This window comes from Genypterus blacodes, unplaced genomic scaffold (assembly GCF_046128005.1).
Source record: "Genypterus blacodes isolate CSIRO-AG114 ecotype Tasmania unplaced genomic scaffold, CSIRO-AGI_Gbla_v1 ptg000099l_1, whole genome shotgun sequence".
In the NCBI taxonomy this organism is placed as follows: domain Eukaryota; kingdom Metazoa; phylum Chordata; class Actinopteri; order Ophidiiformes; family Ophidiidae; genus Genypterus; species Genypterus blacodes.
This window is the reverse complement of record NW_027466903.1, coordinates 1458999-1482839: the sequence shown is the minus strand read 5'-3', so window position 1 is coordinate 1482839 and position 23841 is coordinate 1458999. Positions and strand designations below refer to the sequence as shown.

The 23841-nt window shown below is 48.6% G+C and overlaps 2 protein-coding genes across 3 annotated transcripts in view; both read left to right on the top strand.

The window, feature by feature from the left end:
- Positions 1-611: 611 nt before the first annotated feature.
- mansc1 (MANSC domain containing 1) lies at positions 612-7020 on the top strand. 2 transcript variants are annotated; one of them, XM_076159680.1, is made up of 6 exons: positions 612-981; positions 1654-1737; positions 2677-2937; positions 3039-3179; positions 3355-3489; positions 3874-7020. In XM_076159680.1, the coding sequence occupies exons 3-6, from the start codon at positions 2724-2726 to the stop codon at positions 4563-4565; spliced, it is 1182 nt and encodes a 393-aa protein (XP_076015795.1). In that variant the 5' UTR covers positions 612-981; positions 1654-1737; positions 2677-2723; the 3' UTR covers positions 4566-7020. The 2 variants fall into 2 exon arrangements, with proteins under 2 accessions (XP_076015795.1, XP_076015796.1); XM_076159681.1 differs by having other exon boundaries at positions 1555-1737.
- An 868-nt stretch (positions 7021-7888) lies between these two features.
- lrp6 (low density lipoprotein receptor-related protein 6) overlaps positions 7889-23841 on the top strand; it is a 30850-nt gene continuing 14897 nt past the window's right edge. The window contains exons 1-7 of the mRNA XM_076159879.1: positions 7889-8501; positions 10316-10712; positions 17066-17263; positions 17382-17578; positions 18340-18474; positions 21510-21906; positions 22058-22229. Of these exons, the coding sequence (XP_076015994.1) occupies positions 8441-8501; positions 10316-10712; positions 17066-17263; positions 17382-17578; positions 18340-18474; positions 21510-21906; positions 22058-22229 (1557 nt within the window). The 5' untranslated portion in view covers positions 7889-8440. The remainder of the gene's footprint in view (positions 8502-10315; positions 10713-17065; positions 17264-17381; positions 17579-18339; positions 18475-21509; positions 21907-22057; positions 22230-23841) is intronic.

The following is a 23841-nucleotide window of genomic DNA, read 5'->3' as shown; positions in this document are numbered from 1 at the left end:
TTAATGATGAGGCTTCATGTTCATGATACACACATGAACTTCAGACCTCACACAGGAAGGAATGTAAACATGACATTTTACTGTCATGTTTTAATTTGGACCTTTTTTACTTTATAGAAATATAAATGAGGTCATTTGTGGTCATTCTAATGAGACAACAAAAGCTAGAGAACAATATGTAACTAAAGCTGTTGTAACATCTCACCTGAACTTCCTGTTTGCGCTGAAATCATCAGTTCGATTTAATAATTTATAAACAAAGCCTAGGTAGAAATACTGAGAAGACTGAGAATGGCACGTTTGTGTCTTTACCCTTTACCATGTCAAGTTAAAATGTAGTTGTGAATATAGAATAATAATTCTTCCACATCAGGTCTCTAATGATGAAAATGACTCCAACTGAGTTTGATATCAAAATTTACGATTTTATTCAGGAGAACTTCCAAGTCATTTTCATCGAATTCGATAAATGAATGAATGAATGAGACAGTAAGAGCTGATAGAGAGATGATGGAGCCCCCCCCCTCCCAATCCAAAGTGGGTCAGTCAGACCAGAGCGGCTCCATCCTCCTCCTCTTCCTCCTCTTCCTCCTCCTCTGCTGCTGTACCGTCCCAACATGGCGCCTCCGCTCAGCGCGTCTCTCCGCCGCGTCTCGTCTCCGTGAGCTTCGTCTCTCTTTGTTTCCCTCTCAGTCTCTCATGTCTCCGCTGGGACTCGGCCGGTCGGCTTGAAGCTCCGCCGCCGCCGCTGGTTCCCGGTCTGTAGCAGCGACTCTCCCTGCCGCAGCTCGCCGGCGCACGGACTCTGTGTTGCGGCTCGTCGCGCGGCTCGTCGCGCTGCTCGGTGCGTTCAGCGGCTCCGGTGCGTCAGTTTGGGGGGAATGAAGGTGAAAGAATGAGCCGAGCGGATTCATCCCGGCCGACATTTTGTCTTTGTACGGCAGGTGGTCCATGGAACATCCCAGAAGAAGCGACATAAAGGTACAAGATGCATTCATCTGCTTCATCTCAGCAAACTGTTTAATCTGTAAACATCTGAGGGAAGATTTAATCTGATTAAACAGATTCTGCTGCGGTTTATCTGATATTGCAGTAAGCTAGCAGGCTAACTAACAAACCTACTATTGTTATTTATTTATTTGACATGTATTATTTATAAGCGTTATTGTTTTCTTTTAATATGATGATTTATATTGCCTACTATTGTCTTCATCTAAATATAACAATATACCGTCAACTCAGGGTATACACAAACTTTTTACAGTTTTAAATCAGTGGTTCTCAAACTGTGGAACGCGTGCCACTGGCTGGGATTTAAGCGCTGCCTGGTGGTGCGCTAGAAAATTAAAACAATCGACTTAAACAATGTGATTGTGGCCAGATATTCCTAAATGAATCAGTATTATAGTAGTATAGTGATTTAGTAAATGGGTTTTAGAATAAAGTAACAATAATTAAGACGCCAAATATCACCACAATACAGAGAATACAATTTAGGAATGAAAAGCTGTAAATCCAGATGATGCTGAAGGCAAATGAAGCATATTTGCCCAGTAAAAACAGAGTGAAGCTGGAGACGTGTGAGGCCTCCAGTGTGTAGATAGTGAGGCTGTTAAGGAGATAAAGCTGACGGAGACGCCGTGTCCCACACAGGAGGGCGAAGTCCAGACACCTGTGGACTGTGGACCCACACAGCCACCAAACATCTGATGGAGGTCTACACAAAGCACCAGACGGGTGAGTCTCTCCACAGAACGTTCAGAAATAACCTGTTTAGCTCAGGGCAGCAGATGAGTGAAGGTGTGTGTGAGTGTGAAGGTGCGAGTGTGAGCGATGCTTCATGTTCTGACGCGTCACCATGTTGGTATTGATCTAGACTGAACACGTGATGAGGGTTTGCATGTCGGACGGCGTGTGAGTGAATTTGTCTTGATTGTGGAGTAATTAACGGACCTTCTTCATCTTCTTCCTCAGTGAAAACAGACTTGAGGTTCATTTGACGTCGGGAACACAAATTTATAATCACCTACAAACTAACTGTTGCTGATAGTCAAAGAAGACAAAGTGCTCGGCTTTAGGTCAAAGTCTACACACCATGATCTGCAGGGTGTGTTTTCATCTTCATCTTCGTGTCGTGTATTGTTTACACCTGAACAGTTTCCTTGATTGTGTAATTTGGCATCTCGGTGTGGAGGAAACTGTAATGCTTGTAATGCTTCTAACTGGCCACACGATGGTGCTGTTGGTTTGACCTCGTTTCTCAAGGTGCCTTCACGTTTCAGCTCAGTGTGCACAGGGTTCATACGGTCGTGGATAATGTATTCATTGTTCTTATTCTGATGGAATATAGTGCTGATAAAAAGCATCTATAACACATAGTCTGTGTTTGGATGAGATTCAAACAGCCAATTCCTGGTGTGGATGTTGTCACCATAGTAACATAGTCTCAGACATTGAGACTTGCACACGTGAAGAAGACGATGCTCTCTGCACGAAGAGGCTGGCAGGGGAAACTTGCACGCAAATGTGTTGTAAAGGTGTAAAGATATGTGCAGATGTGGAGATAGATGATCCATACTTACACATACATAGTTTGAGTCCGTTCAGGGTATTTTATGGTATTTGTACTCAATTGTTCACGATGCTGAATCAAACCTTCTGTCTCTTCCTCTGCAGTTAGTTTCTGTGGATCTCTGCGTTTGTAAACTCGACCTGCTGCAGCCATGAGTCGCCCGGCGTCACTCACGCTGCTCCTTGTCGCTGCGCTGACGCTGACGGCGGCTTCGGAGCCTGAGACGTGTTTCTCCAGGCAGCATCACAATGCCATTGTCAATGTCAGACTGGCCTTGAACTTCACCGGGACGGTCATGGACACGCGTGTGATCCGGCTAGAGCGGGACTGTGTGCTGGCCTGCTGCTCAGAGGACGTAAAGACAGGTGGGACACATGAATCATGAATAACAGTCAAACCAAAACACACAGGAATGCAGGAAGAGACTGGAATGTCTGACCTTGTGTGCGTGTGTGTGTGTGTTTAGGTTACAAGTGCAACATGGTGGTGTTCAACTCTAACAAAGTGGCTGGTGAGGATAACTGCTTCCTGTTTCACTGTGTGACGGAGCAGGACTGTCCACTGATGAGGGCGCAGGACGGCATCAACACCTACGACATCTTCAAAGGTGAACACACACACACACACACACACACACACCAGGCCTCCCACCCCACTCAAGTGCTACAGGGGTCGATTGATAAGTTCTTTGCCTCTCAAACTGGGGGGTGTCAGAGCATCCAGAGGAGGACAAACACATGGGGGTTTCCTTTAACCCCAAACCTTTCCTGTTTCCCTCACAGGTTTGATTCATCCAGCCACACCCAAACCCATGGCAACGGCACAACAGACAGCAGCGACAGCAACGACAGCAACGACTATCGCACCCAGTACGGCAGCAACCACACAGGCAACCACCACCACCACCACTACACAAGGTACAACAACCACAAGCACACAGCCCAACACCGCCAACAGCACCAGCAGCACCAGCACCACCTCACAGCCCCCTAGCACCACCCTACAGCCCCCCAGAACAACCCTGCAGCCCCCCAGAACAACCCTACAGCCCCCCAGCACCACCCCACAGCCCCCCAGCACCACCTCACAGCCCCCCAGCACCACCTCACAGCCCCCCAGCACCACCCCACAGCCCCCCAGCACAACCCTACAGCCCCCCAGCTCCACCTCACAGCCTCCCAGCAGCCCCACCATCAACACAGCCACACACCACAACACCACTAAAAAGAACAAAACCAGCAAAAAGCAAAATAAAACCTCCAAGAAAGCAAAGCCTCACTCTGTTGCCATGACTACCACAGCCTCCACGCCGCCGCAGAGCGCCACAACACAACTTCCTGTTATCACAACCAGCAGAGAGGCTGCACGCAGAACTACCACCCAACCTCCAACCACCCCCGCACCTCCCACTGAACCTGCCACCCCGGTAACAACAACTACTACTACTACTACTACTCCTCCTCCTCCTCCCACCTCTATTACTACTACTACTCCTCCTCCTCCTCCTCCTTCTACTACTGCTACTATTAGAACTACTACTCCTATAATCACACCTGCACCTACTACTACCACTCCTGCTATGACTACTGCTCCTACTCTTCCTACTACTACTGCTCCTACAACTACTACCACAACTACTACCACAACTACTACCACAACTACTACCACTACTACGAGTACTTCTGCTGCTGCTTCCACTACCACAACCCCAGCTGCCCTTGAGCCAGACACACTAAGGACAAGTCCGGCAGCAGGAACAGCGTTGGTCATTGTACCCAAAGGGGCGGTCCAGTCCGACGGGCAGGCCAACGAGAGCCCCGCCCAGGAGAGCCGCTCCCACATGGTGATGAAGAGCGGCGCGGTGGCGTTCATGGTGCTCGGCATCGCCATCCTCACGCTGGCACTGGCCGTGGGCGGACGCAAAGCCATGGAGTCGTTCGACAGACGCCACTACACCAGACTGGAGCTCAATGACCTACACTACGAGGTGTGAGCGGGGACCCACAATGCAATGCAACACACGCAGGAAACACTTCCACAGACTTGCAGTAAGAATGATGAGCAAAGCCTAAAGAGTGTGTTTAACTTTAGTCTACCTGATTCCCTTTTTATTGGCGCTGCAGTGTGAAAGGGGCGTGGCTCCAGGGCTGCGTTCTGATTGGCTGGAGGGTGAGCATCATTAGTAGGCCTCCTCACTTTTAATATTACACAAAATGACTTCATTGTTTTTTAAACAATGTAATACGCAATTGTGAATCCCAAAAAATATCTCAGAAATTGGACTGATCTTTTTAAAAAGAAGTTGGAATAATTTTTTCTTTTTTATTTCATAAAAATGCCACTTTGGGATCAAATGCTCCAATTTGACCTCTGACTTGTTGGTGATGATCATCTCACCTGTGACCTGCTGAACGTCCACTTCCTGGAGACATAACACAGCGTCTGCATTTATCTGATTAGCTGCTGAATCTATGTAAGTGAAATGCAGTTTCAGAGTTTCATATTTTGATCTTATTCTCTGATACCAGCTCAGCTCCTGATCAGCTGGCAGGCTCACACATCTTTGGTGCCTCCTGCTGGTTGAAGGAGTAAAGGAACGTGATTAACTGGATCACAGTTCACGTCTTAATAGGATCAGAGTGCCTGTGTTGCGTTGATCCGCTCAGCGGCTTTGTCAGTACTTTTACATGCACATTAAAGTTTGGATTATACTCCAATTTAAGGTGAAACGTTGACTATAAATACCATAATGAGAATGAGATCGGCACAAATCTAACAGACCTAGATGATGTAATTGTAAATGGATTTACTGGGGCACCTTGATGTTCTAATGGGTTTACCACGGCTCAAGCTCAAGCTGATTATTGAACCAAACACATACTCCGCTCAGTTGTGTCCATGTGCTTATCGCTTATTGAGTAACAAACGGATCACTACACAAACGTCCTCATGAAGCCATCCCTGCAGATTCATCACGTTCACTTTATTTTACTTATGTCCTGATAAACTGTAGATAATCACTTCAGATGGCGAAGGAATACAAAGAGTAAACAGCAATATTTCATTTTCCCCAAACTCAGGAAGCCTCTGAAGTCCAGCTGATGTAGAGACGTGAAGGATTCTAATGACCGTAACGTAGGACGGAGTGTTCAGACCAGCAGACTCATGCTGAGGAGAGGCCTCATGATGAGATCAATAAAGCAGTTAAAGAGCAGTCCCGCTGAGTCGGCGCTCTGAGTACTCCGTCACACACAGCTCATGTACCTGGGGTTCACCTCTGTGTACACCTGCATGTTTTCTTACTCCTCACGCTTGGTGCCATATGAGCTCGTGATTGCTTCTTAATCACTATTTCACTGTGTAGTTTTTGTATTTTCTCCACATATTTCTTGTTTCACATGTTAATGAGGTTTTAATGATGGATGCAATTCCTTGAACTCGATGCACTATTGTATCCTGTGTTTTTGATAAAACGACTCACTGCTTTTTAAATATTGCGATTGTTTTTTGCAACTAAGCGTTCACTGGCCGCGCACTATTTTCTTATGAGTAGATTTGTACTGAATGTAAGTGTGCAGTGAACCACAGCTCCATTTCAGGAGTACTGAGGGCAGGTCCAGATGTGGGAGTAATGTGTCCACACACACACACACACACACACAGGTGGAATCTAAAAGTCGTTGCAGCAACTGTGCACACGAAGATATTTGATGTAATCTGCATAAGAAGAACAACATGTCTGCAATTCATTAAAGTTGTTTGCACTGGAAACGTTAGTAGGTACACGTGACGTTCACGAGTGGTCAGGCAGGTTTTAGAGACCCTGAGGCCACTGTGGAGTGACATGAGAGCAGGAATACAACTTGATACTAACTTTATCCTCAAGTTGGCTCATTCATTATTCTTCACGCGAGACAAAGAGAACACAAACATGTGGAGTCTAAGACGTCATGCTGCATCCTGGGCTGGTGTAGATCTGCAAACCATCTGCTCCTCATCTTGCACTGCAGATCACTAAAACAACTTTTACAGATATTATTTTGATCTGCAAATAGTTAGTTATTGATATTGAGTGAGTCGTTCACGAGTTCAGCTCTGCAAAACAGAAACCTGCACCGAGTTACACTACATGTCAGGAAAAAGACAGGAGGACCTGATCTCAGTATCCTGAGTGAGAGCTGCGGCCTGTCTGCCTGCCGGAGCATCTTTCTACCACCAGGGGGCAGAATCTGCCTAATTTCTCAGCCTTCAGATACATGAAGAGAGGAAGAGAGACAGTAGGGATGAACAGGCCTGTTAGTTGCACAGAAAAGCTCTCAGAGTTGTTTTTCACTTTTTAGTTTTCACTTAGTGTGATTTAGTCGATGGTGAAAGTTTGGTCTTGTTTTTGTGGAATTTGATGTTTGGGTCTTGTATGGATTAAAATGTGATTTTTCAATAAAGTGTTGTGGTTGTCAAACACAGAGGGTGGTTGTGTGAGTGAGGGATGTTTCCATGACAGCACACTGATATGATGGATGCTGACCTTCAGTGACCCCTGAGGCTTGGATGTTTCCTGTTTAACCAGCCTGAGGAAGGTGAGAACAACGAGGACAACAGAAGAGTTTGGAGCCAAATGTTACATTTCAGGAGATTATCACTGAGTTCTACATCTTTGTAATGTGACTTCCATTATCCATGTAAAGTAGCTGAAACAAGTACAAGACCAGTCGACACATAACAAGCTCTCAGATAGATGTAGTTTAGTAAAAAGTATATTTACCTGTGAAATGTAGTAGATAAGAAGATCAGAATATAGAGTAAAGTGGACTACAGGCTCAGACTGGTATACAAAGTAATCAGGAGGTAAATACTGCACTTTTTAACCAAACTAATATTGAAAGATGTTATTTGTTACCAGATTTACACAACTTACTTACACAAGTTTTGTTTCTGCTTTTTCTGGAGTAAAGGGTGTGATTATTTTGCAACAGTACATTTCCAAAGAACTTCAGCATAACATTTATTCAACCACTACACAAACAAACAGATTAAAGTACAAGGACTTACATCCGTTAATAGTTTACTATTGTTTCACAACAGTCTAAAGTACGGGCGTTTTCCTGCACTACGTGAATGTGTAGTTAAATGTTACTACACCGATATGAGCCTATGAAGTATTTGTATCTGTGCGTACCTGAGTAAAGCTCGTTACTGCAGGGGAGGAAGATAAAGAAGTAAACTCATGTACCCAAGCACTTCACTTCAAGCACACTGATAAAAGATCACATGTTAAAGTGAGTCGTTTGCAGGTTTTTGTGTGTTTTCCTGCAGTCGTCGATGTGTTTCCTCCACACGGTGTGTGTATGTATGTGTGTGTATGTGTGTGGCGTGAGAGAGAGAAAGTAGTCCCGCTGGAATGTGGATGTGAGCGCAGAACTGGCGCTTTGGCCGCAGTGCTTCGGCCCGTTCGGGTAGAGTTTGTTTCTTGTTTAAACGCACAGGCAGCACAGTAACTTTATGTTTAACTCGGGAGCACGAAATCACGCCAACATTAGCAAACATCGGAGCAGGAGGAGGTGAAGCAGGAGGAAGAGGAGCAGCAGGAGGAGGAAGGAGCAGCTTCCTCCTGGCGGAAGGAGACGCGCTGCAGTAGGACAATGTGAGCGAGCTGCGCCGCGGCAGCAGCAGCAGCAGCTACGAGACTAGCGAGCAGCGAAGCAGCAAGATGGAGGCGGCGGGGACCATCTGAGACGCCACAAAGCGCCACTTTTAGTCGCAGATCCTGCGGGAAAACCCGCGTTTGTGCAGAGGACCAGGCCGCGACAGGCAGCGATGGATGCGGCGCGCTGAGCGGAGAGCGGCGCGGGGCCACGAAGAGCCACAAACATGGGAGCCGAGCTGCTGCTGCGGACGCTCCTGTTGTGTAGTTTTTGTTTTCTCATACGAGGTGAGTTTCCTACATTTCTCTCTTTGCGCTTCGTCTTTCGACTCGTGTTCGCACGGACGCGTTGTTCCGGGCTGAAGGACGCGTCTTAAGCGGGGTTATGGTGAGCTCTCCGGCGGGCTGAGGGAGCGCGAGGCCCCGTCGGGTTTGATTTGTTCTGAGCAGCGAGCTAGCAGCGAGCTAACGTTAGCGGGCTGTTAGCTATTAGCCACCCGGGATAGTAGAGTAACGCCGCACACACAAACACACGCGCGCTTTACACTGTTCCACCACGTATATTCGCATGTTCTGGTTCGGAAACGAGCGAACGCGACGTGACAGAGTTCGGACGGAGTTCTTGTGAACTTGAGTGCCAGCAAACACGAGGAGAAGCGAGCTGGAGCAGAGTTCGTGTGGCGACGCAGCGAGGAGCAACAACAAGGAGCAGGAGCAACAACACGGAGCCGCAAGTCCGAGAAGACCTGAGAGGGTCACGAAGCGACATAGACACGCTGCTGTGCTCCGGGTGCAGTCCACGAGTGGAGAGCCCAGCTGTTTGGGGTGGACCGTGATGTTCCGGAGGAGGAGGAGGAGAGGACACATGTCGTTCATTGTCCTTAATTACGCTGAGATCAAAAGAACAAAACTCAAAGCAGCCAATCAAAGCTGATCAGACGCGCCAGGACTCTGAGACATGAAGCTCCAAGTCCCTCCGTGTCTGTCTGAAGAGTGTGTGAAGAAGCAGAAGAGTTCAAAACAACAAGTCGTTAAGATGAGCTTTATTATACTCGGAGTGTCCACAGAGACACACAGCTCAAGGTTAGAGGACAGGTGGACAAATTGTTTCCTTTTCTGTTAATCAGTGAAATCTGTAGTCCAGTTTAAAGCGTTAGTTCAGGTTGACCTCATGAAACGGTTTACAACTGGATTCAAAAACTGTGGTAACTCACTAACTAAATATATAAATAGTGCCGCCTTTCTCCTTAACGAGTTCTGTGTGTAAAGTGGGGGATCAGTCCTTCTGCTGTTGTGTGTGTTACTTCAGATGTGTGTGTGTGTCTGTGTGGTGCAGGCGTGGGGGTGTGTAGACTAAACAAAGGTGAAGCTGTGAGAAGGAAGTGATGAGCCGCACCGATACGTGAGCAAGACTGTATGTGTGTGTGCAGGAGGTAAACAAAAGTCTGAGAAATGACATGGAAACTGTGGGAATGGAGGTGTGTGTGCGGGAGAGAGTGTGTTCTGATGGTAAGCTGTGTGTCCGAGTCCCGTGAAGCAGCAGGTCTGTGGAGGAAGCAGCCTGGAAGCGTCTGAGTCCAGGAGTTTGATGTTGTGTGATTTTCTAAATATTTGGAGAAGGAAATTCCCCCTGAGTGCAGTGAGTGAAAACACACAGTGAGTGTGTGTGTGTTTGGAGGAGGGGGGGTGTCAGATGTGGAGGGGGGGGGGGGGGGGTGGGCAGTGAGCCAGAGGTCCAGCAGAGACGGAGCAGGACTCCCAGGCTGCTCGTCACCTCTGTGGCCTTCATCAACCCGTCACAAGTAAACCACTCTGAATAGTCACAGGATGAATCCGAATTAAAACCAGACGACCCAGCGAGTGTGTTTGGGGGTTAGATGGCAGTGTGCAGTGGGCAGCACATATACAGTATATGACCGTGAGAGGTTAAGGGCCGTGTTTGCTCTGTATTAGCATAGCTCCCTTTAGGAAAAACATGTGACGGCTCATCAGTTACTTTGTTTTGGTTTCCCGTCTCATTTCCCTGCAAGTGTGTCTAAGCTCTCAGTATTTCCTCATATGCAAATCTGCGTCACCCTTAACTGACTTTGCTTTTCTCTCAGGCGTTCCGCTGCTGTTGTATGCAAATCGGCGAGACCTACGGCTGGTGGACGCGGCGCACGAGAAGGCCAACGCCACCGTGGTGGTGGGCGGGCTGGAGGACGCCGCCGCTGTGGACTACGTGTACGCCAAGGGGCTCATCTACTGGAGCGACGTGAGCGAGGAGGCCATCAAACGCACCGTCTTCAACCAGTCGGGGGCCAGCGCGGTGCAGATTGTGGTGCCCGGCCTGGCCTCCCCGGACGGACTGGCCTGCGATTGGCTGGGGAGCAAACTGTACTGGACAGACTCGGAAACCAATCGGATCGAGGTGGCCGAACTCGACGGGACTCTGAGGAAAGTTCTGTTTTGGCAGCAGCTGGACCAGCCCAGAGCGATAGCCCTGGACCCAGCAAGAGGGTGAGTCTGTCTGTGTGTCCATTCATACAGCTGCGACTGTCTACTTCCCGGTTTGGTACAGTGTAGGTACCAAACTCCTGATCTCCTGGTTTGGCCTCCCACACGTTGCCTCGGTGTGTGTTGTGTGTATGAAACACTTATAACTCTCAGACGCAGTGAGGCTGAGTTTCATTGAATGCACCTTTAGAACAAGAGGAGATGCTGGGTGTGTGAGCGTCAGCTTTGTTTGCCGCTCTGGCCCAGCTTGGATTAGGTTGCACAGTGGCCCAGCAGTTTGAAGAAGCTCCCTTATAACGGAATGAGAGAAGGAGCAAGACTCAGTGACGAAGAGCTGTGGCTCATCTGAAGCTTAAGCAGCACAACGTCCTGTTTCCTCTCCACTAAGGAGCTGAAACTCAGCGTTAGTGTGATCATTGATTCATGTATCAATATGTAGAATAATAATAAATAGTCTAAACAGTGAGAAAGAGCAGATGTAAGGAGAAGGAACCAGCAGATATTTGCCATCATGACAAAATGACTTAATGACTGATTTCATTCCATCATGCAATGGTTAAAAAAAGTCCCTCATTGGCCTGTTGATGGATCGGCTGTGAAAGAGCTGATCATGAAGCATACATACAGGTTATAGCTGCTGCTGTTATGAGTGTTATGGCCTCAACATGTCTGTGCCCACCTGCTCATTTCCCGTGTGTGAGAGTGTGAAAGTGACAAGAAATGAGAATTGATCAGGAAATAATAAGGCAGGAAACTGAATCTGCGTCTGGCCCGAGGCTACACGGAGGGAAACACGACTCTGCTGGGTGAAGTTGTCACAGGTTCAACTCCCAAACACACTCCCTGGTGACTCACACACACACACACACACACACACACACACACACACACACACACACACACACACACACACTGAGAAACTATGTCACTCTTTACAATCACACAAAGCTCAGCACGCTGCTGCAGGCTCATTATCTACCAGCCCTTTGTTACACACACTGTGTGTGTGTGTGTGTGTGTGTGTGTGTGTGTGTGTGTGTGTGTGTGTGTGTGTGTGTGTGTGTGTGTGTGTGTGTGTGTGTGTGTGTGTGTGTGTGTGTGTGTGTGTGTGTGTGTGTAACCTGCACTCCCGGCTGTGAGGTGAACATGTACATTTGCTCAGAGTGAATGAAACTGTCTTGTTAAGCTTCTTCTCTCCCACCTGAGCTGAAGCTGCCCAGTCCTGTTCACTCTGTTATAGGAGTGTGATTCCCACCTGTGGGGCTTCATGTGCTGCTGGCAGGCCTGGGGCCCGGGGCCCCTCAGGGCTGGCAGGCCTGATGGTGAGCCAGGGAGACAGTGTCAGGTGGACACACTGGCAGCTCTCCTGTCCTTGGTCTCCTTGTTTTCCACCAAAGAGAGGAGGAGACTAGAATGTAAATCCATGAGGACGCAGATAAAAGAATCGTATCATGTATTCATTAGTTTTATTTAAATGGACAAGCGTCGCTCTCTCCCTCTCTCTTTCTCTCTCTCTCTCCCCCCTCTGTCTCTCTGTCTCTCTCTTTCTGATCCATGAACGCATCAGATAAAAGTCAGACTGATGTGTGTGTGTGTGTGAGGAGACACAGGACAGGTACACAGTGTGTATCAGGCTTCTGCTTGTTTTTGGAAAGTTTGAATGTTAAATTCTTAAAATTAATATGAGCACTTAAAGTGGACTGACACCGTGTGTGTGTGTGTGTGTGTGTGTGTGTGTGTGTGTGTGTGTGTGTGTGTGTGTGTGTGTGTGTGTGTGTGTGTGTGTGTGTGTGTGTGTGTGTGTGTGTGTGTGTGTGTGTGTGTGTGTGTGTGTGTGTGTGTGTGTGTGTGTGTGTGTGTCATCTTCTCCACATGAAGTCGCCTCAATCTGGGCTCCATGCGTTTGTGTGTTTGGTCATAGTGGTCGTGTGTTTTTCACAAAGACTCATTGTTGCCACGGCAGCTGTTGTGTTTTATTCTCCAGCAGTATTTCAGCATCAGAAAGGTACCGGAACAGCAATTTAAAATATTTTTCTACTGCTACCCTGTTAGCTTGCCAGTGTAATGAAAGAAAGAACACCGAGAGGCTTTGACTCACTAACCAGGATGTCTTTGGTCCCCACAGTCCTGGAAAAGTCCTGGAAATGTTTTGCAAAATGCAGAAATATCCCAGAAGTGGCAGAAGTTGTTGATAATGATAATAACCACAACCAATTAAACTTGAACCTGAGAAGTGAAAACAATGGAGTTGTTTTCCAAGAAACCTTCATTTCAGGAAAGCAGACAGCCATGGTTGCCAGGAGACGTCTTGTCATTGCCCAACTGTAGCGCAATTCCTGATTTAGCTGTTTGTTTGACTCGAGTTGTGCAAATGTACCTCATAAGGTCCACTGCTGGACCTTTGTCTGCTTATTCAGTCATGGAAAGGTTATCTAAAGTATCACTTGTTCTCCCACTCTGTCCTCATGAAGCCACAGATCCTCACAGCAGCTTTATAAATGACTCACGTGTCATAACATTCAGCCTGAGTGTTTGTGTTTGTGTTGACTGCTTTAACAGCGCAGACAGAGACGTGATCAGTCTAAGATGGTAAACGCACGCGGCACCTTGCCGTTTCACCCTCCGCTCTTTATTTGTGTCCAAACTTCTCGTGATCGTCCAGGTTCCCAGTTATCCGGCGTGATGAAGTGAAGCAGGAACGTGGCGTGCTGGTCATCTTACAGGCGTAGACTGAGCAGCTCTTTCTTCTCTGTCCAGCTCTTAGCACTGGGAGCTGGTGAAGGCTTTTACTTTGGCTATCAAGGATCCAAAGCCAAGCTACCATAGTTCAGATATGATACATATGTGTTTATCTGCACAGCTGTTCTCTTAAAGGACCAAAATGACAATTCTGCTGCGTGCGTGCGTGCGTGCGTGCGTGCGTGCGTGCGTGCGTGCGTGCGTGCGTGCGTGCGTGCGTGCGTGCGTGCGTGCGTGCGTGCGTGCGTGCGTGCGTGCGTGCGTGCGTGTGTCAGGAGGCCTCAGTCAGTCTACAGTGTCTGTGAACTGGATCTGTGAATCCACTGAGGAACGCAGAGCTGGACGCGGTTCAACTGGGATGATTAATGCATCAGGTAGCAAACACAATGCAGCTCTTGTGGCAGCACGGCAGCACGGCAGCTCGTCCGCTCACTGCAGCTCTCTCTCTGTCTCTGTCTCTGTCTCTCAGGCTGCGGCCACACTGAGTCAGGCTGCAAACATCCACCTGCATGTTTCAAGGCACGGATGAACTTCTTCACCAAGTTCCCACCGGTCAAACCTGCAGCAGTTTATCTATTCCTGTTATAAAGTCACACAGTAACGCTTCATACCAGTGGTAGAAAAACTACTCAACTCCACAGACAAGTATGTGTACAACATGTGTAAAACACAGCAGTCCACTCTGAGACGTAGTAGAGAAGAATGGAAATACTCCATGACCGCCACACTGGGCCTGAATGCAGTACATTTGACTTTCCCACATCTGATCTGTATTTGTGGGAGTTTAGGAAGTAGGCATTGGAATTCTGCTCTGGTGCTTGATTTGACTCATAAACCTTCATCGTCTGCAGTCGTCTGCAGTGATGTGCTTGTTTAGTTTGCTTTGTGTGGAGCTTAGAGCCGCTGCCTTCTGGCTCCTGGGCAGCCTGTCAGGGTGTCGATTGTCCTGAGCTCAATGGGATTACGGGGTGGTGAGGCCGTCAGCTCTGTCTGGGGCTCCTCTAGGCCCGTCAGCTCTGCCTGTGGCTCCTCTAGGCCCGTCGGCTCTGTCTGTGGCTCCTCTAGGCCCGTCGGCTCTGTCTGTGGCTCCTCTGTCTGTGGCTCCTCTAGGCCCGTCGGCTCTGTCTGTGGCGCAGATTCTCATCTGGAAACACGCACAGAGACATGAGGATATCAGCACTCCTCTCTTATCTCCTGCCTGTCCTCAGACCGGTCAGACGTGGTAAAGCAGTGTCACCGGGCCTCCACCTGATCAGGCTGCTTATCAGTCAGCATCGGTCTAAAGTAAGGAGACTCCAGCCTGCTCAGCACCTGTGTCCCTCTGCTCTGTGGCCTGTAACTCTGCTGGTTTCTAGGCACCACCCTCAGTGTGCAGTGCTGGGCATTGGTTCTGTGTGTGTGCTCACACATTTCTCCATGTGGCCTGTTCTAAATAAGCATATGCGGGTGCTAACCTTAGCTCATGTTTGAGCTTTGTTGGTCGGAGATAACTATCATGTAGCTGCCTGCTTACACCAGCTTACATTGTGACCCAAAATGGACGTAAAGCTTTAAATATAAGCGTATTCCTGTAAATGTTTCACAGCCGTCTGTGTGTGTGTATCAGATGACATGTAATGCTGCAGCGCCGGGCCCAGCCTTGTTCTCCAGACCTCTTATTTTCCCCCTGCTTTGTTTACATGTGCAACAGGTCCGGTGCTCGGTAACCCCGCGTCCCGCCCTGCTCGGCGACCTCTGCCTCGCTCTGGCCTCTGGGCTTTATTTTCACAGCTTTGTTGACTCAGCTCACAGAATGAGAGCCACAGGCAGCCACTGATTGTATTCAGGGATACGTTTTGTCCTCTGCTGGGGTTTGTGGACACCAGTTTAGTCTCAGGTCTGAATCCAGGACTGACTCGGCCTCCTGCAGACCTCATCCCTGCTCTCAAACTTCCTCTATGTAGTCGGTTTAAAACCCAGAATGTTTGAACACCTTTGCAACAATCTTTCTGCACATTATGCAAAGCAAATGTTCATCTTTTTCTTTCATCAATAGTTGGACCTCCTTAATGATTAATAGATGAATGGTGAGCAGCTGGTGGGGAAGGGGTCTTACCATTACATTACATCACATTATAGAAGCATGGAGCACACAGAGCAGCACATAGAGCAGCCTCAGCACTGCAGAGACTAATCTAGAGGAAAAAAACACTAAACTGTAGTGATGATTAAACATTAAATGTGATTCTTTTAAATGTGTCTTTGTATACCTGATACCTAACCTGAAGAGCAACACATGTGTGTGTGGTGCACTTATCATTTTGCTGTTGAGGAATGTGTGTGTGTGTGTGTGTGTGTGTAGCCCATCCCGTGCTGTTTGCTGCGTCCCAGCATGCGGCCGCCTCAGTGGGCTCTTGGATGTGTGAGTGGATGAGCGGAGGGTGTTTGCCTCCTGTGGGGAGGTGAGGCTGGGTGCTGGGGGAGGGGTGGAGGGGGAGATTAAGGGGGGGGGGGGGTGTTGATGAGGCAAGGGGGCGACAGTCCAGCTGTGATGGTAATTAAGGCAAACAAAGTGAGGAATTAGCTGCACAGCAGTGACCCCCGCCCGCCCACTAACGCTCCACTGCAGCCTGAGGAGCAACACCAGCACTTTGGATTCAGGTTACAGGGATGAAACACACAGGCTCACTCATGTTGACTTGGACCTACTACTTCATACTGACCCTCAGAAACTGTAACTTCAGTTCATTCTATAGAGTAGCTGATGATGAGTGGTAGGTTTGATTATTTAGTTCAGTGAGTCTCCCTCTCCATCTCTCTGCCTGCTTCAGTCTCACTAACATGGCTCCATATGCAAAGGGCAGATCAGTGTTAGGGGTCAGAGCAGAGCTAAATGAATGATGAGCTCACGATGAAGATGCTACACTGAGTGAGGCGGCTTCTGGGGAAGTTCTATATGATATGAAAGTGCTCCTGATCGGTTTGATTGATGAGTTAGCTGTGTAGAAAGAATGACACGAATAGATCCTCAGACTAAAGTGTGACATCATGTGAGGACATTAGGACTTTAGACGTGATGTTTATGTCATTAGTTGGATGTAGTTCTCAGGTGAAGCGTGTTGGAGGTAATGTTGCGATTGTTACTCGGGCACACGTTGCCGGCGTGAGCGGAGACGAGCTCCTTGGCCTGCATTTGCACTCTTGCTGGTTGCCTGGAAACAGAAATGGCTGCAAACGCACCGCCACCACTCAAGACTGGACTAAGTCCCTCCCTCTGCAGACGTGTCACACCGCTGCTTTGTTAGAGGAATAATAACAATAGTCCTCTCACTGCAGCGTTGCTTCACTCTGTCCATTCTGACCTCCTGTCTGTCAAACACAAAGCTTTTATTAAGATTGTGTGTGTGTGCGCGCATGCGTGTTAATACGGATGATGCTGATGAATGATTATGATTAATGATTCATATGTTTACTTGTGTATATTCAGAGCTTCTGGGTTCATAAACTGTACCTGTGGCCTCGTCCTCACATTTTCATTCCCGTCTTGATGCTGTGGGACGCGTCTCTGTCTGTCTCTGTCCACACCGCCCAGTCTAGCTCAGAGGGTTCATGTGTCCTCTCTCCTTGTGTTGCCTCAGGTTCATGTACTGGACAGACTGGGGCGAGGTCCCCAAGATCGAGCGAGCGGGGATGGACGGGACCAACCGCTCAATAATCATTGAGAAGGAGATCTACTGGCCCAACGGCCTGACGCTGGACTACAGCCTGCAGAAGCTCTACTGGGCCGACGCCAAGTACAATTTCATCCACCGCTCCAACCTGGATGGCACCAACAGGTATGAGTCACTGAAGGAGGGTGTGCGCTTGAATCTAGGGGAGATAACTCAAACCATTGGGTGGAGTTCATTTCAGCTCACCAACCTGCTGTGTGTTCCTCTGCTGTCTGGTTTCCAGGGAGGTGGTGGTGGAAGGGGACCTGCCCCATCCGTTCGCCCTGACCCTGTACGAGGAAACCCTGTTCTGGACCGACTGGAACACACACTCTATCCACTCCTGCAAGAAGCAGACGGGAACCGAGCGACGCAACGTTCACTCGGAGATCTTCTCGCCCATGGACATCCACGTCTTCAGTCCCAAAAGACAGTCCCTGTGTGAGTTCCCCTGTCCTCCTGCCTGTGTTGCTGTGACTGCTCCTCCCCATACACACACACATACAGACCCCTTTGATGATCCTTCTATTAAAGTAGCTCTGTCTGAGTCCTGGAAGTACCCATTAGCACACGCTCCAGGTGGCACACAGAGACTTTCACTGTGAATAACTATCCCCTGAAAACATCTGGAGGCTTTTTTACTACCCAGCACACACAGTATTTACACTCCCAAAGCTGAGCAAAACATTGACAAATAAGTCAATAAAGTCCAGCTGTTAAATGTCAATGTTTCCATTAAATGTAAATTATGTAAATCATTGTGTTAATTGTAGTGATTTGAAGGTGAGAAGTAAAGGGAGGCAGTAGCTCAGGCAGTAGCTCAGTGGGTAGAGCTTCCGCTTGGGAACCGGAAGGTCGCTGGTTCGAGCCCCTGCCCAGGTGCCCCTGAGCAAGGCACCGAACCCTCATTTGCTCCCCCCTCTGCGAAGGGTGGAAATGTAATGTAATGTAAGTCGCTTTGGATAAAAGCGTCTGCCAAAATGATCGTAATGTAATGTAAAGATAGAGTAGCTTTCCTCCATCTCATCATTGACAGGTTACATATTATGTCTTATACAAACTGATTCACCTTCACAAAGTCTCTGTGGCTCACATTCTGAGGGACGTTGCCTGGGTTTGTCTCACATATGTGTCAGTGTGTTGGTGCTGTGCTGTTGCTTCCGGTCTGATGCAGCTGTAACTCCTCTGTGTCCGTTTTGCAGCTGTGCCGACTCCGTGCTCCTTGAAGAACGGCGGCTGCTCCCACCTCTGCCTGCTCTCCCCCACCAAGCCGTACTTCCAGTGCGCCTGTCCCACTGGCGTCCAGCTGCTGGAGGACGGGAAGACCTGCAGAGACGGTGAGCCCGGCAGAGACTCGCTGTGTAACACGGGGGAGCTTTTCGTCTGCACACGCTGTGCCACAGCTCAGGGTTTGAGAACCATATATGGCCATGCTTCATCTTTAACTGATTTGTTTTCATTGAACTTCGGCGAACATCTGGAGAACGGCAGGCATTAAATCTGATCTGGGCCAGATCACAAGAACACATAATACTGCTTTTTGCCTCAGTCTCACAACAGCAAACATTTCCTCTTTGTTTGTGTGTAGAAAAGCCCAAAGTTCACAGCAGGAGGAGAGAGAGAATCAGTTTGTATTTGTGAGTGGCTCCTCTCACAGCAGCTGACTGCTTTCATCGCTCATCACTCACATCACTCATGTGGGTCGAGCCTTCCTGACAGCAGAGTCTCGGTCAGCTTAGGGTTTGGATTAGGTCTAATGCCAACTATGCTCGCACGTTGGGGCTGCCAGGCTCGTCCTGCAGTCGATTGAAACATTGGCTGTGCACAAGAAATCAGAAATAATGCTGCAGCAAGGGTTTGGCTCTGTAATGTTATTAAGTGACATCATCAGCTCAGGACGCGTGAGTTACTCGACAACCGCAAACTGGAAATACCACTGATGGAGATCGAAGTTGGCACCAATAAAAAAAAAAAAACAGGCCTTGAGTGATGATTGGCTCATTGTGGGGAAACAGATAATTTCCTGCCCTGACAGTGAAGCTCACAACCGTCACAACCAACTGAGGAGAAAACCAGAGTCCTGTTTGGTTCACACAGCCGCAGTTTCCCCCCACAGCTCTCTGTTACTCTGCACAACACAGCCGCAGCACTCTGTGAAAAACAAAGGCTTGTGACAAACACGGCCTCAGGTATCCGCACACAAACCTCCATAAAACCTGTGAGTAAAACACACACACACCACTCTGCACACGCCAATCAGCCCACAGCAGCAGAGTCGTACTACAACAGCAGTTTGAAGTGACTCACTGCCCGTTGAGCATCTGCTGCGTGTTCACAGCGGCACAGCGTAAACTCGCCGGCGCAAACCTGTGTGAGAAACGTTTCCACAGCAAACCCTTCCTCATTATCTTGACTTTGGCATAAAGACACATGAGTGGAAAAGGAGAAGGATCCAAATATTTCTCCAAGTGCGTCAGTGAAAGACGTAGAAGTTGGAGATTTTCTATTATTTTCACGGGGGAAAAAGCCTCTTGTGTAACCGTTTACAAGAATTCTGCCCAATGCCCAGATTGAATTCATTAGTGTGCGATGCTGTTGAGTCTGTGCTTTGTATTCATGCAGGGAGAGAATACTTAAAACCCTAAAAACCTCCTCAGAAAGGCTTCATCCACCCCAGAAATGCAGCCTTTTTTTTCCCCACCTCCCCCAGGCACTCGTGTTTCCTCGGTTTGTCTGCTCTGTTTGTGTGGCTGCAGACACCATCGCTCGCTCACAACTTTCACACGATTCACACGGAAAGAAACGGGATCAGCCTTTGTTGTAGATGTGAATCAGGTAGCGCCACCGAGTGGTCATTTAGCATTTTAGTTGATGTCTCCTCAACCGTGAACAATATTATTGTTCCTGCCTTGCTGACACTCTTGGTTCCTCCTCCTGTCTTGATTCAGTCCTAACCACCATACTTGAACTTAAAAGGTATTTGCACATGTGAACCTTTTGTCTCTCCCACAGACCGCTGAGGCACGGTTTTGCTGATTTGGTTCATTTTGTTATTTTAACATAATCACAATTTAAAGTTGTTCTCTTCTGCCGAATACAAAATGTGGCTCACACACAAACACAACCACAGAACCAGCACGGCACCCCTGACCTCCACTGGGCCCCTGGTACTGCAGCTGAAGCTTTGTGGTGCCAAACTGGCGCCCACCTTGCTAGACGACACACCAGCACCTCTCTGTGGCGCTACAGCTGCTCGTTTGATTAGTTAGATTATTTCCAGCCTGGAACTAAAATTGTCAACAACTTCCATGTAGAATGTTTGGACCAGAGCCTCATCTGTTGTTTTTTGTTTTTGCCCACCGCTTTGATTTGATTGGCTACCAGAGTTGAATGGGCGTGGCTCATTCTTCAGAAAGTGCTGTATCTGGTGAATGACCTAGTGGACCGTAACCAAACTGGGTGGTTTGTCTCCTGGTGGAGACGGAGCCATAATTGGAGGCTTGTTGTGCCCTGGTGAGGTTCTGCGCTCTGATGGGCTTGTTTGTTGGGGGGGGGGGGGGCTGTGAGCTCTCTGGTCGACTCTTCTTTTGCTTTAATATTAAAAGGTCTTTGAGTTTGTTGTTGAATTTGTTGTTGTGGGTTTTAGAGCCCCGTCTCTCCTTCTTGTTTCGTTTCTGGATGGTCAGAGCAGCTGAAGGTGGTGCGGGGCTGACCTGGTGTTGCCATAGTAACTCCACTACATCAGTGGGCGAGCGGTTTGCACGCCCCCTCCCCTCTTCCACTTTCCCCCTGTGCTCCCTCTCTCCGGCTCTTTTATTTATATTTCTCGCTTCAGTAGCCCTCGTCCTCAGAGCCAGGGAGGAAAGGGGGCGGGCCAGCTTTTGTAAGCGCAGGATCACATGCTCCCCCCGCAGACAATGCCCCCTTTCACCGCCCGCTTTAACTATTTCACTCGCTTTGCTGCCGTTTTCTTTGCCAGTCCTGCTTGTTAAATTGGAGCGAGTTGCGTCCACATTCTGACCTGCAGGATTGACACGAGGGGGAGGATCTATTGTTAGACTGCAGCCACGTCTCTCCTCCCCTGGGACTCTAATGTGACCTGAACCCTCCACCACACCCCCCAGTGCTAATTTGAGATATGAAAGCTTTTCTCTGGAGGTGATAATTTGTAGTCAGCTTTGTTTAGTGAATGCGTTACTTCACTTCAGGCTGTTAAAGCGGCTGAACGTTTGAAGCATCTGCGGCTCAGCTTTGGTTCTGATGGATATTTAGACAGAACATGCGTCTGCTTCTTAAGAGCCAAAGCAGATGTTTTGATTGGTGGTATAAGCCCGAAAGAATACATGACCTTTATATTTTTCTGACCTCTCAGGTGCCAGTCAGATGCTCCTGTTGGCTCGGCGAACGGACCTGCGGCGGATCTCTCTGGACACGCCGGACTTCACCGACATCATCCTGCAGGTGGACGACATTCGTCATGCCATCGCCATCGACTACGACCCGGTGGAAGGATACACCTACTGGACGGACGACGATGTGAAGGCTATCCGCCGCTCGCTCCTGGACGGCAGCGACGCCCAGTTCGTCGTCACGTCTCAGGTGAATCACCCCGACGGCATCGCCGTGGACTGGATCGCCCGGAACCTCTACTGGACCGACACTGGCACCGACCGCATCGAGGTCACCCGGCTCAACGGGACCATGCGCAAGATCCTGATCTCTGAAGACCTGGACGAGCCCCGAGCCATTGTACTAGACCCGGTGGCTGGGTGAGCATGCTGGCACACACTCTTGTTACAGTAACACTTTGATTTTACTCCCAAAGGGTCAGAGGGACACGTGTGTCTCATCGTGTTCATCATATGTGGCCAGAGTAGGATCTAGGTTTTCATGCAGCACTGACTGTGTCCTTGTTCACAGCTACATGTACTGGACGGACTGGGGCGAGGTGCCAAAGATCGAGCGGGCCGATCTGGATGGGATGGAGCGCGTGGTTATGGTGAACACCTCGCTGGGTTGGCCCAACGGCCTCGCACTGGACTACGAAGAACGCAAGATCTACTGGGGAGACGCCAAGACCGACAAGATCGAGGTTGGTGTTTGATTCTTTGGAAGCAGTTCAGGTGAAAGCTGAATGATGCGACCTGTTGTGCCAAACGTCTTTAAAGCGCTGCCCCTGCTGGGTTCATGGCTGACGCCTGCTGGGACGTTGCAGTGTCCAACATGGCCTCCCAGCAGCAGCCGGCTCACTGTGTTTAAGGCCAACAGTCACGCCTCACTGTTCAGGTTAAAATGACACTTCAAACGTTAGTTTTTATAGATTTTATTTTTTAATCAATCACAAAGCATCACTGTTCACTGTGAGTAGAAGAATTCTGACTTTTGAATATCTTTCACATTTCTGCCAGCTTTCCTTGACAGAGTGTGAGGTCACCGTTAAAAATATATTATTATATTATTAAAAATGTAAAAGTCATTACAATAAGACCCTAGTATAAAGATAGAAGGAGGCATAAATGGTGTTTAACTCCAGAGTCTGAGGGTGTGTTGGTTATTGTTAGCTGCTTGGCGTGACAGCGATCTGTCTCGCTTCTCTTGCCACTCAGAGTGTCTTGGCGTGACCTCTGCTGCCCGCAGGTCATTCAGCCGCTCACATCATCTGTTCAGTCCCACATCAAAGCCACTCGCTCACAGGCTCGATTGTTAAACGTCTGCACTTTAATGGCCGTCCACACGTCAGTTGTTCTGGCCCCGGCTGACCGGTAGCTAACTTGAGACGAGAACTATAAACCTCACGGCTCAAACTTCCAGAATGTTGAACCCCTGAAAACAAATGTCTTTTCCAGCTCTCAGCTGGTTTCCCTCTCTGAGGGGCCCGACCCCACCTGACCCCCCGCAGCCTGTGAGTGATTAAACAGGCACTTTAATGTACAACACAGTACCACCAAGTACCAGGAGAAGAACAATACTACAATTAGCATCATTCACATCTGCACCCTTTAAGCAGCTTGGTGACTCTCACAGTTAGGGGCCGTGGTGAAGGTGACGTCCTTCACACGGCTGACCTGGATATTTTTAACATACAAAATCTAAATATGTTTTAAATAAAAATCTAAATATGTTTTAAATACTAAATAACTGGGTACCTGAGTAGATGTACTGAGTTACTTGTCTCCGCCCTCTGAGCGTGAGGTTCCTGTGCCCTCAGGAATGGAGATCCAGGGTGGGGGGTTGGGCCAAATGGGTGGGGGGTGTCCTTTCTTGCTCAGGTTTAGAGGAGAAACTGGTTTGTGCGGTGCAATCCCACATCTGGTTCCGATTGTGGCCTCCACTCCAGCTGTGGTCTGCTCTGTTTAGAATAGACCAGAATCTGAAACCCTCACCACACTGCGGTCACTACTCCCAAACCAGCGGAGACCTTTTGGCTGAGGCCATTTCACCGAGGATGGAAACTTCATTTTATATTTATATTGTGTGTGTGTGTGTGTGTGTGTGTGTGTGTGTGTGTGTGTGTGTGTGTGTGTGTGTGTGTGTGTGTGTGTGTGTGTGTGTGTGTGTGTGTGTGTGTGTGTGTGTGTGTGTGTGTGTGTGTGTGTGTGTGTGTGTGTGTGTGTGTGTGTGTGTTGCTCTGGCCACAGTGAACAGTTCTCTGTGCTGTGTTGATCAGCTAAAGGACTCTGGGCCAATTACAGGCTTCAGTGTTT